General features: G+C 45.5%; 1 protein-coding gene across 1 annotated transcript in view; it reads left to right on the top strand.

Annotated features, from left to right (window-relative positions):
* The first annotated feature begins 2055 nt into the window (after positions 1-2055).
* NHSL2 (NHS like 2) overlaps positions 2056-12902 on the top strand; it is a 107973-nt gene continuing 97126 nt past the window's right edge. The window contains exon 1 of the mRNA XM_081897325.1: positions 2056-2336. Within this exon, the coding sequence (XP_081753451.1) occupies positions 2057-2336 (280 nt within the window). The 5' untranslated portion in view covers position 2056. The remainder of the gene's footprint in view (positions 2337-12902) is intronic.

Genomic DNA, 12902 nt, shown 5'->3' with positions numbered 1-12902 from the left:
ATGGTCAGGGGTACCTTTACCTTTAAGGGATCAAAAGTGTGCTTATCTGAGCTACTACCCTGCCCTTACTAGCATGCTGGAAAAGAAATGAGAGCATTTGTAAATTCTCAGCACGTACCATACTTTTCAGATTGCTGCTCAATACATCAGTTATAAGTGACATTTGATCCACTCACTGAAAGCCATGGAAACAAATGAGAGTAGTGTGTTCAAGATGCTTTTCTCCAATTTATTGGATTATCCCTGCATCAGGTAAAATCTGAATTGACAAAGCATCGAGATTGGTGTTGTCTGAGGGTAACGTCATGTGAATGACACAAATTAAATGGGAGTGCAAATAGCTACAAATACACATTAAATTCCAGGGTAGACAAACTCTGAAAATCCTACTAGCTCTTTTTTGTTTTAGAGGGGGAAGAGATATAAGAACTTTAGGAGTTTGGAAATGCCATGTTTCTGCAATCAGATATATACTTCCTTGGGAATAATAGTTCATTGATTACAGTGGGGTGTTCTTCTTCAAATTAAAGATGCCTACAGTTTCTAGGAAGGAATCCTCAAGAGGGTTTCTAGCTTCTTTTCTGCAGTTGGGGGCGGGGACAGATCTTAAGGGGAAGTTAAGTTCACACATCTTTCCCACCACAGCTTCCCAGTCTGCCTTCAGCCAAAAGCTGAGGTGACAGAGTGCAACCCTATAGTTGCTTTCCGCACACACACACAGCTCAGTCCTGTGCATCTTTACTCAGCATTTAGTCCAACTTGGGTCAATGGTATTTAGGCTGTGTCCATACTCACATTTACTGTACAATCGCAATGCTTCCAGTGCTGGGTTAAGCTTTCACATGATGTTATTCAAAACGCATTATGTATCCTGTATTTTGCTATAAAATATTACTGTTTGATGTTTTCCTTTCTAAAACGAGCTTAACATTGGCAGGCGTCCTTAAGCTCTTCCTAATTCACCTGTAACCAAGGTGTGAACACCTTTGCATAGGGTAAAAGTATCCCTGCCCCATCAACACTATGTACACAAACAGAAACGAATCGGACACTAATGAAATCATGATAATCTGAAAGGCTAGCAAGCACTGGGTGGCGGACAACTTCTCTGCACCCTAAGGTTTTAATGTGAACACGGACTTATAGTCTCAGGCGAAGTGTAAACAGTTTGCAGTCAAACCTAAGTTAATGTGTCTTTGAATGTGAAGTGCAAGTAGTTAGCGAAGGGGTGCAGGACCAGGACCGGAATGCATGGGAGCCTAACACTTCTCTTCTGATGAAAATCACCCCTCTCTCTCTACCACTCTCATGTTTGCCTTTGGCAAAAGCGCAGGTGTTTTAACTAACTCTCCCGGTGAAAACAATGGGAGAAGCATAACCACCTATGGTGGAACTGTGCACGTTTTCTTGTGCACGTTGCTCTTCACGCGGGGCGGAAAGCCAAACAGAGGATAATTCCCCCACCCATCCATTAATGTACACTGGGTTTGGCATTCGTGTGTGAGGAACACGCGCCCAGTAAGGCTTCGCCATCCTGACCGGAGTGGAGCCCCATTCAAGGAGGACTTTTTTCTGAAGTGACATAGCATCGGATCCGGCTGGCTCTGAGCTCGGGCAAGGGGACGGTCGCGCTCTCAGGGTGGGCCTGAGAGAGCAACTCACGAACTGAGGCTGCAAAACCAAACTGATGATGTCAGTACAGCCTCTCGCTTCTCTCTTGCTAAGTCTGCTACCACCGACAGTCGGCCGGTTCCAAAATAAATCTGCTCGGGAAAATAGGAGAGCCGCCCCTTCTAATCCCTTGGGGTTATACTAGCAGCTCCTCCTCGGGGTTCCCCATTGAGGCGAGGCGTTCCCCAGGCTGGTCAGGCTCAGGAAGCAGCTCAGGAGAACTCGACTTCTACTGCCTCAAAGTCCCGTCGGACGAGCGGCCGTCAGCTTCTTGTCTAGAAAAGCAGCAGCAGCCTGGCGCCGACCGACCTCCAGGCAGCAGATCCACTCCGAGGGACGCCCGGATAGCGGCGGCTCCTCTTCGGAGGGCAACAAGGACAACAAGATGCCCTTCTGGAAGCGCACGGTGGAACCTCGCCGGCTGCTCCCCTCCGCTGCCGTCGCCCCTCGCTTGGCTGCTCTGCCGCTGGCCCAGCTCCACGACGTGTGCGGCCTGGCGACGCTGGCGCTGCTCCGGCAGCTGGCCGATCTCTGCGGACACTCGGCGGCGTTGCTCGCGGACCTAGAGGGTCGCTTGCTGGAGCTGACCCGCCGCGCCCACCGGCTTCGAAGCCGCCTCTGCAGAGTTCACGGGCTAATCCGCCCCGGGGCGTCTCGAGAGGCAGGTAAGAAAGAAAAGTCATCGTCCGCCCCGTCGAGGCAGGGCCACCGCGCTCTTTGGGAATAGCACGTGGGCCGCTCCTAGAAGGGCGCGCGGATTGTTTCCAAGGCGGAGAAGGCGGGAGGGATTTGCTGTAAGGCAGCTACTTACCCCCCCCCCCCACTAAAAGAGGAAAGGCGTCACCCAAATGCAATGCAGATTACGCTAGCGGTGAAGACTGCGAGCAGGTGACCTGCTTGTGCCTGGCCGGTGTGCTCTCTGGGTGGCAGTCACTGTGACGGGCAACTTCAATACTTCTCTCCCTCCCTAAATTCTCTTATCATAAAACCAGACTTGAGTCGGACCGTGGGTTCATCCACACTTTCCTTGTGCCCTGCGTTGAAAGCAGGGGTCGGACAGGGGCTCAGTGTTTCAACCAGAGGACTCCTTGAAATAGAGCACTTGTCCTTTCACAGCCATTTGAATGGAGGGGTCTACTCTGTAGAGTAGAGCAGGTGGCCAGTCTGTGCAAGTATCTCTCTGCAGACCCAGAGGGTGGGGGTGTCAAGGAAGGGGTTAACTCTCAAAAGAGTCAGATGTCAGTCTCAATCCTTTCTGAAATCCACCATTTATGTCCTGGACATCCTGTGATGAAAAAAAAGAGAGAATAGGCCCTTTGCCCATGCTCAGAGGCATTTTTAAAGAAAAGAATTGTCTCTTTCCCCAGCTTTTTCTTCCTAGTTTGGAAATGCAAAGGCTTCCGATGGGCTTGCTGACATGACAGTGGTGGTGGTTTTGCTGACCCTGCTTGCTTGCTGCAACTTCGCAGCCACGCTCCACCTTCATTGTCAAAGGCACTAGTGCTTCTGTTTACCTGCTTGCGGACAGACTTCTGGTTGTCCATTGTGATAATGGAAAGCTGGACTAGACAGGCATTTGGGCTGGTTCAGCAGAGCTCTTCTTATATTTTTAAAGATAGGTCACGTAGCCGGAAGAAGATGATACGCACAAAATTTAAAATGGTTCGAAACAAGATGCAGCTGCGGGGGGGGGGGGGAGAGCTGGCAAAGCAGCGATTCTGACACATTTGGCATGTTAGAAACACATGGCTTTCCCCCAAAGAATAATGAGAACTATAGTTTACCCTTTCATGGAGCTACAAGTTTTTGCAGAACCCCTGACAAAGTACAGCGCCCAGGATTCTTTGGGGGAAGTTATGTGCCTTCTTGGCTGATAGAAATAGCTGCTAATCCACAGGCATTTCTGTAGAGAGGCAGGATCCAAAGGTCCTGGGCAGCAGGATAATGATGTGAGAATAGAACAATAGTTTCTAAGTCACAGGGAGGTAATAGCCCACTTTATCTGGTATTTAGGCCTCAATAGCCAAGTTTATCTGGTATTTAGGCCTCGCCTCACCCAGTTCTGGGTGCCAAACTATAAGATGCTGAAAACAAATTGGAACAGGTTCGAAGTAGGCCAGTGAAGATGATCAGGTGTAGGGAATATAAGAACAAAAGAAGAGCCCAGCTGGATCAGGCCAAAGGCACATCTGGTCCATCATCCTGTTCTCACTGTGGTCCAGCACATGCCTTCAAGAAGCCCACAGGCAGGAAAATGTCTGCTGTGGGGAAGGGAGCTGAAGGAACTGGTTGCAATTGCAACTGTTTAGCCCGGAGAAGGGAAAACTTGGACTGTTTATATATTGGACTTTTACTCTGGCTCCAATGCACTCCCGCTGTTAGCATCTGAATCCACGTACATGTTACACAAGGGACGCTGGTGGCGCTGTGGTCTAAACCACTGAGCCTAGGGCTTGCTGATCAGAAGGTTACCGGTTTGAATCCCTGCAATGGGGTGAGCTCCCATTGCTCAGTCCCAGCTCCTGCTCACCTAGCAGTTTGAAAGCATGTCAAAGTGCAAGTAGATAAACAGGTACCACTCTGGCAAGAAGGTAAACGGTGTTTCTGTGTGCTGCTCTAGTTTCGCCAGAAGTGGCTTAGTCGTGCTGGCTACATGACCTGGAAGCTGTCTGCGGACAAACACTGGCTCCCTTGGCCTATAGAGCAAGATGAGTGCCACAACCTCAGAGTCATTTGCGACTGGACCCAACGGTCAGGGGTACCTTTTCCTTTACCGTTACATGTTACACAGAGCTGATGTGTCCTGTTTCACCACTTGCGGCAAAATGGGAAGATCTTGCACAATTTCAGGTGAGATCTTGCCCAAAACGGACATGCTCTTGCCCCCAAAATCAGCACTGTGATGGCAGCAGGCTTCTCCCATGGGTGTTCTATGGGGGGGGGGACTTCTGCTGCCTGTAGCAGTAGCTTCACCCTGCCTAATGGCTTTGCCAGCTCTGATGTTACTCATGATATTAATAATATAATATTAAATTCATAACCTACCCTTCCTCTGAAAGGAGCCCAGGGTGGCCAGTAATATGTAAAACATCTTAAGCTTAAAACAATTCCAGCACAGATGCAGGCAGGGAAATATCTTAGCTTCAAAGGCTCAGATTAAAGCTACCCTGTAGTTTCTGGAGAAATATTGTTGCATGATACTTTTTCTTTTCAAACCAGCATCTTACCTGAAAGGGTAGCTTAAGCCATGTTCCCTTCACAGCCATTGAACTTGCGTGGGTGGCAGCATATGCTCAGGTGAAGGCTTTGTGATAGGAGTTCGGGGGGAGGGGGGTTGCACAAGGGGAGAGGTAAGGGCATCAGGTGACCACCTGCTTTTCTCTGGTGTGTACAGCAGGGTGCCAAATGAGATCGAAAATGCAATAGGGAGAAATGACCTTGCTGTGTTTTAAACCACTAATGTGTTCATAGCTTTGTATTCTTATTCCCCAGAGGACAAAACAACATCTAATGAGCTTAAGCTATGGAAAGGCAGATTCTGGTTGAACGTTAGGAAATATATCAAGAGGAATTTGACAGTGGAACCAATTGCCTAAGGGTGTCCCTTGTGGAAGGTCTCCAGCCAGAAGCTAGAAAGCCGTCTGCTGGGGAAACTCTAGCAGAGGTTGGCAAGATGATCTATAAAACCCCTCCAACCGATTGTGTAATTTACAGTTTGTTGTCTATTCCCCTTCCCCTTCCCCTCAATCTCTTGTTGGTTTCTGGTATGTTTTCCACTGGGTTTTCTGACCAGAGGGGTTTGAAAAAGTATCATGGAGCCTGTGTTTCAGATTTCTCAGCAAATGTGTTGTGTTTTTTTTAAGGACCCTTTAAAAAGTATGCCTTCTTGGAGAACAGTTCCAGTGTACCTGCAGGGTGTTTTCAACTGTTCTGACAGTGCCCAGCAAGCTCTCCTGCTTCTCCATCTGCTCTGGGCTGCCATTCCTCCCCCCCCCCCTGCATGTCAAGAGTGAGCCAAAAGCATCTTTTAGGGATGAGCTTTTATTCTGTAGACCAAAAAGCATTTTCTTGTGACTTAGCATTATTCCAGTATTGAACAAACTACGCCAAGTGTACAGTGGTACCTTGGTTCTCAAACTTAATCCATTCCGAAAGTCCATTCCAAAACCAAAGCGTTCCAAATCCAAGGTGCACTTTCCCATAGAAGGTAATGCAAAATGGATTAATCCGTTCCAGACTTTTAAAAACAACCCCTAAAACAGCAATTTAACATGAATTTTACTATCTAACGAGACCATTGATCCATAAAATGAAAATAATAAACAATGTACTGCAGTCACACAATCAATATATTCAGTAGCTGAACTGGGTTTCACCCAGTCACAAAAACAAAACAAAAAGAGCAGCAAAACCAAAAAGCAAAGTAAATAGCAAAAACAAACAGACCTCAGCATAACACTCAAATCGGAAGTGTGGCACTCAAATTGGAAGCCTAACACTCAGAATGGAGCATGTTCGGCTTCTGAAAAAAGTTCGCAAACCAGAACACTTACTACCGGGTTTACAGTGTTTGGGTTCCAAGTTCTTTGAGAAGGCATTTGAGAACCAAGGTACCACTGTATTTTAAAATGTACTAGAGTGCGCAATTGGATTTCCCATCACTTATACCTTTAATGCTGCTGTTATTTTGGTCATGATCAATCTTCTTGCACCAATGTGTTTTTAATAACAGTTCCATAAAAATATCAAACCAGTGTATTGAGAGATTAAGTCAATGGAGTATCGCTGAAGTTCTAAGAGTCACACATTGGAGTGTTTAGCCATTTAACTGGGGTTGAAAGCAAACATTCAATAAAGAGTTGAATGGACCTACGAGGACATGGGCTTATGGGTCTATTCTCTGTGGAGTTTTATTTTTCAGCATTTGTTCCACATCTGCAAATGGGGTAAAAGTGGTCTGCATACTTGTGAACTATGCCTTCTGCTCCGAAAAGCAGGTCCCCCAATTCCCTGTTTTCATCCTTACAGAAACTCTGTGAAGCAGGCTAGGCTGAGAGAGGCTGGCTTAAGACGATCATCCAATGAACTTCATGTTTGATGGGAGATTTGAACTCAGGCCTCTCTGGGCCTGGTCTGGAACTCTACCACCTTACACTATTTTGGCTCACTGAGAATGAAACTACGCCCAAAGAGAGATCAAAATATTTTTGATCAAAAATTCATAAAACTAAGCAAGTAATTCAAAACAATTTTGTGACATAACCCTGACCCCACATTTATACCACTTTAAAAATGATGGCTTCCTCGAAGAATCCTGGGAATTATAGTTTACCCCTCACAGAGTTACAATTAAACACTGCAGTTCTTGAATAATATGAGCTGCTAAATGAAGCACAAAAACATTCTGTCAGTGTTTCTTGTAGATGTAGTTGCTGGAGGTCATCTTCAGTCCCTGAAAGATAGCCATTTTTTAAAATGGCGGCAGCCAATTTAAATTTCCAACATTCAAAAACTTCTCGGGATCTTGTCGGAGCTCTTTGAGCTGAGCTGACCAATCCAGCACAGTGGAAGGTGGAGGAATAACTTCATCTAAGATTAACCCGTTCAGGTCCCTCTTTCTCTCTTCCTTTTAGAGAAAATAATGAGTACAGTGGTACCTCGGGTTAAGTACTTAATTCGTTCTGGAGGTCCGTCCTTAACCTGAAACTGTTCTTAACCTGAAGCACCACTTTAGCTAATGGGGCCTCCCGTGGCTGCCGCGCCACCGCCGCACGATTTCTGTTCTCATCCTGAAGCAAAGTTCTTAACCTGAGGTAATATACAGTATCTGGGTTAGTGGAGTCTGTAACCTGAAGCGCATGTAACCCAAGGTACCACTGTAATTTTACTTTGCCTCCTTTGGGGTTCTGGGGAACTGATTAACGGGACTGGCATGATTCCCAGGTCTTTGCATTTCTTTCTAGTAAATACCATAGTAAATATAGTTGGTTATCAACGGTTTGCTGAAGTCAATTATCTCCAAATACATTGGCCTTGAATTTGCAGGGCTAGTCAGTGCCATCCAGCAGGAAAAAAATCACTGTATCTGCCACTTGGGCTCACCAGCAACTCTGACAATTAGGGTGTTTATCTTCCTTAATTTATAGCTTCTATCTTATAAAGTTTGACATGACCTTTCGTTCAGCAGTGCCTGGTGAAGTGCTCAACCCAGCCCAGCCCAGCTTCTTGCAACCTTGCAATATGGGGGAGTTAGAGCAGTAAAATAACGAGATAAAACAATGTTAAAACAACAAGACACAGCACTAGAGGAAGCACTAAAAGAAGTTAAAAAGTAAAATAGAAGAGAGGGATAAAAACAAGCACTGAGGGTTGGTTATAAAGCAAAAACTTGCCTTGGAATGAGCCTTAGAGCTGAAAACCCTCCTTCCTCCATGAAGTGTGGGCAGAGCTGGATTGAGGCAAAGCCCCACTCTGTATCTGAGAAGGAAAACTCGAACCAGAGTTCTGAAACAAACGTAACGATGGAAGTAACTTCCCAGAGCCCTGGAAGGATACCAAATGGCAACACGAGTAGTAGAGAGGTGGTGACCCATAACATTGATGGGAACATACTACAGGTCCGGCAAGTTTTGAGCCAGAAAAAAGGCTAAAGCTTGATATTAATTCCCCAAAAACTTGTATTCGCCAACTACCCAAAACTGAAGGGCTTCGTCCCATGGATAGATCGCATAAAGCATCTCTTGAACATCTTAAATGATACACAGCCAGGTGTAGTAAAGCCAACTGATACAGCTTCTATAGAGTAGTTATACTATGATGGTCACTTGGTACAAGCAATGATCACCTTCCATGATCAAAACCTGACCAACCTTATCCGCAGAGCAAGACATCTACTCATAAAGGAAAGGATAGTAATACTAAGATTTTTTGAAAATAGGGTACCAAAGATCTCCCTCTTTGATGCCAAGGGCAACAAGCCAATGGCAAATGAGGATAAGAAAAAATCTAAAAAGGAAAACTGACCTCAAAAGGTCCAGCTTGACCATCATAAACAAGAGTCACCAAAATAAAAAAGGAAAGGCACATCCCTATACGACTCGCAATACCCTATGAGCGAGCGAAAGGACATTATCCCTACAGAAGAAAATGCTCTAATAAGCCGATTTTGGTCATTCAGCCCAAGCTGAAATTTTGGAAAGATTAGAAACACTAAGAAACAGATTGGCTGGGAAGGATGCTCACAATGGGGCCAAGGCGGGGCCACATTTGCGGTCCTTCTCTCCAAAATGTCTAGTTGGCAAGAGGATGTCTGGAGGCTCATTCAAATGCATAGATGCGGACCTTCAGTCCCAGCCTCCATTGGTGTACGAAATGGCAGGGGCCAACCAGGGCGTGAAGCCCTCAAGCTCCTGGCTTGGCTACCTCAGGTTGTCCCCAAATGAGATAGCTACCCCCCCACACACACACCAAGAACAGAGGAACTCTACAGCTCTACCAAAGAGATCCCTAATCATGGAGCAAATGGAAGTGTTTTTTTAGACAAAATAGGTCGTCTAGACAAGGTGGGAATGACAGAAACAGGCCTCAGAGGGAATGGGGTCTAAAGACCAGGTGTAGGGAATCTTTTGTCCTCCAGATTATTGCTGGACTGTTACAATGTCCATCATTGGCTATGTTTGCTGGAGCTGATGGGACTTGCTGTTCAGCAGCATTTGGAGGGCCAAAGGTTCCCCACATCTTGCCTAATGGTAGGGCCGGCTCTGTTTTATTGAAACCTGGATGTTATAAATTATTTCTGGAAACAAGCAGTGATGTGCCATGGCTCAGGCTGGGCTGTGCATGTATAAGGCCAAATGTCTGCTCTTGTAATTGGATCCTCCCTTTTGCTTTTCTGGAATATAGGGGTGTAAGAGGTTTGGGTTGATTCATAGGTTTTCAGATTCAGGAAGTTATGAGTGGGAGCAAAAGTGAAATCTAAAGCAAGAACACCATTTAAAATTGGATCCAACATACAGGAAGGAACTGTTTTCACACAGGGCAGAGAGTGGATGAGTTTCCAGCTTTGGACTGCGGCTTTGGGAACAAACTGGAGGAGTTTTTTAAATTGTTGGAGTCTGGGAATGAACTACAGGAAATGGGAAAGTGAATCCCTTATTCCCCTGAGCCTGCATACACAGTCCGCTGCAAAACTGTGAAGTCAGCCATGTGGAGACAGGGAGCTGGATTGGAGAGGATCCATCTGTAGAATGGGAACAATGTCAAGCAATTTCACAGGGCAGTTAGAGAATAAAATCATACAAAGACTGCAAAGCATGTAGGACATGATCCAGCTTAAGTTCCAGCACTTTTAAGTCCTTTTCACTTTGGTTGGAAAACAAGCTATGTGCTAAAAACTCACCTACATAAATCAATGAGACTAGGCTATGTACACAACCATACATTTAAAGCACATGGTATCACCCAAAGGATCAGGTAGTTTGTTATGGTTGCTGTTAGAGGGTAAACTACCATTCCAATAATTATTTGGGGGAAGTCATGTAGTTTAAATGTGCTTTAAATATACGTATTGTGTGTACGCAGCCTCCAAAAGTATTTCATTTTGGTTCAGTCAACCCCACTGTTGAAACAGGAGTTTCTGGGGCAGTGGACAATCTGGAAGACCCAAACCATGCCTCCCCCCAGTACATTCTGTATATGCTTAAAGGCACTCTTCTTCCTTTTTGTTTTATATAATCTGAGCCTTGGAACTGCAAAGCAGATTAGGGGATAACCTCTCCTGAGCACGGGCTCAAAATTCTTTCTTTACGTAATTTATATTTCTCTTTCAAGAAGATACCTCCAATCAGCCGACAGCTGAAACAATAAAACTTGGGACACATGAAACAACCTATTCTGTTTAAAATAAAACAACATCAAACAAAACATCCATAAGCCAGCTTTATAAAAACACCAATCGTCCTTTTTGAAGAAGATGTATTTGTTTGCATGAGAAAAATGAACCAAAATGAGACTGCTTGATCTGTTTGGGAAGGGCATTCCAAATGTGGAGAACTTTTGCTGTGGGCAAAGCCAGGCACAATGTCATAGACCTATAAGACCTATCTCCCATCTTTTTAATTATTTAATTACTCATTGTACAGCAGCTGGTCAGGAATGGATCACTTTGATCAGAGCCAAGGAAGCGGGTGTTTAAACTCCTGGCTGTTATCCTAATCTAATTCACCTCTCTGTAGCTCAGTGTTCAAACACCACACGCCTCTGAATACCGTTCACCAGAGAAGACAGCTGTTTGCGATGAAGTCCTGTTTCTGGGCTTCACATCAGCATCTGGTTGGCCAGCATGAGAAACAAGATGCTGGACTAAACAGACCTTTGGTCTGAAATTGCAGGACCCTTCTTGCGTTCGTGCTTCTTTTCTTTTAGCTTTGAAAAAGATGGATTTATTTTTTTTAGTACAGTGAAATAAAATGTTTGGTATCGGAATAAAATTAGCAATTCATAATGCATCGTGAGGCCATCCTGGGGGAGTAGCACTTTTAAAATAAATGTTTTTAATTGGTTTTTCAAAAGGAACATGAGAACATAACCCCTATTAACGTACATTTACCCTCCCACCCTCCCTCAAAGCACAGAATCCTAAGGGAAAACGTTACTGCAAAGTTTCTAATGTGAGTCCACTGTATTTGATGTTCTGTTGAGTATGTGATGAAAGGATGCAATGCCTCTATAAAACCAATGCCTCTTCTCTCTTTCTTGCTAAGGCTTTAACTTCCTTGGTCAGTTGTTCTGAATGTGCTGCAGTCCAAACTTTCTGTTGCCATGGTGACATTTGCAAATGCTCAAAAGTTTTGGGCGACAAGTTGTTGAACTGCTACTAAAAGAAACATAGGAGCCAACCGCCAGGGGCTGTGGGGCTTTGGCCCCTGCAATAAAATATCTGAGCCCCTCCCCCTCCCCTCCCCCCGCCCCCGTTGATGGGCATTGCCATTCAAATGGTGTGTGTGCACCGTGCCATGTGATTGAGGAGGAAGACACACTTGGTAAATCCATACCATGATCAACTCCTGCCTGGAAACCTATGTCTTCACTGTGGAAGGACGTGTGGATCCAGAATTGGCCTCCACAGTCACTTAAGGACTCATTGTTAAAACCGTGTTTGTGGGAGACAATCTTACTCAGCTATGAGTGATCGCCAAAGAAGAAGAAGACCTAGGCCCCCACAATATTTTATTCAAGTTGGCACCCCTGAAAAGGAATCAGTACTTTGTATCTCAAACTGATGTTTTCATTTTTAAATATTGTTAACAATAATGAAGTAGGGGGTACAGACTGGGGTGTGTGTGTCTCTTAACAACTCTGAGTACAGCTCCCAGGATTACTTGGGGGAAACCATGACTCTTTTAAGTGCTGTCATATTCCCCTGTATGCAAAGATAGGCACTAGTAGATTGAGTGGACAAGACCAATAGTGGGTTCAAAAAGACAGTTTCTACCCATGCCGTAGAGAGAATTGAGGGGCTTGTCAACCTGGAAAGGTAGCCCATCTGGGAGGAAGACTCTGATCCTAAACTTTGGTGGCCTTGCAGGATATTTTCACAGGAAGAAAAGGCTAAGGAGGAAACCCTACACAAATCCAGAGTGGATTCCCTAAGACAGTTGAATAGCACCTTGTACACCTCCTTTCCAGCAACTCCTTCAGCCAAGCTGGTGCCAAACATAATTGCTCTGCTTTTCTTTCTTCTCAGCGAGGCTGAGAAGCGGGTCCATAACTTCCACACACACTGCCCAGCCGTGCGCCCCCCCCCCAGGGCGGTCACTTGCGGTGCTGCTAACACAGAGAGGTTTGAGTCCACCCCCAGAGGTGCACTCCACTGTTTCTCAAGACAGATGGATGCCGACAAAATACTGCTTTAAATGAATAGTGCAGACAAGACTCAAGCAGGGCTCAGTTTGCACCAGTTGTAGAAAAGCTGTTTTGGCACAGAGGCTGATGGCCAACAGATTCTCACCCTCACCCTTGCCCTTGACATTCTATGGAAAGGAGGGTTTCTGTACTTGAACTGGGAACTAGGTGCTCCTGGTCCTAGTCAGTAGGATGCCTTGTCCCTCCTGAAGGCCAAAACAAATACAGTGTTACAGGATGAAGCTCTCCCGCTGCTTAAAAGGCCTTGGTGAAGGCAGGATGCTGTGAGGCGGAAAAAAGGTGCTGACTTTGCTTATTGCGCTGTCTCT

This window comes from Podarcis melisellensis (genome assembly GCF_964234715.1).
Source record: "Podarcis melisellensis genome assembly, chromosome: Z".
Classification (NCBI taxonomy): domain Eukaryota; kingdom Metazoa; phylum Chordata; class Lepidosauria; order Squamata; family Lacertidae; genus Podarcis; species Podarcis melisellensis.
Note: the sequence above shows the minus strand (reverse complement) of the source record. Positions and strands in the feature narration are given on the sequence as shown.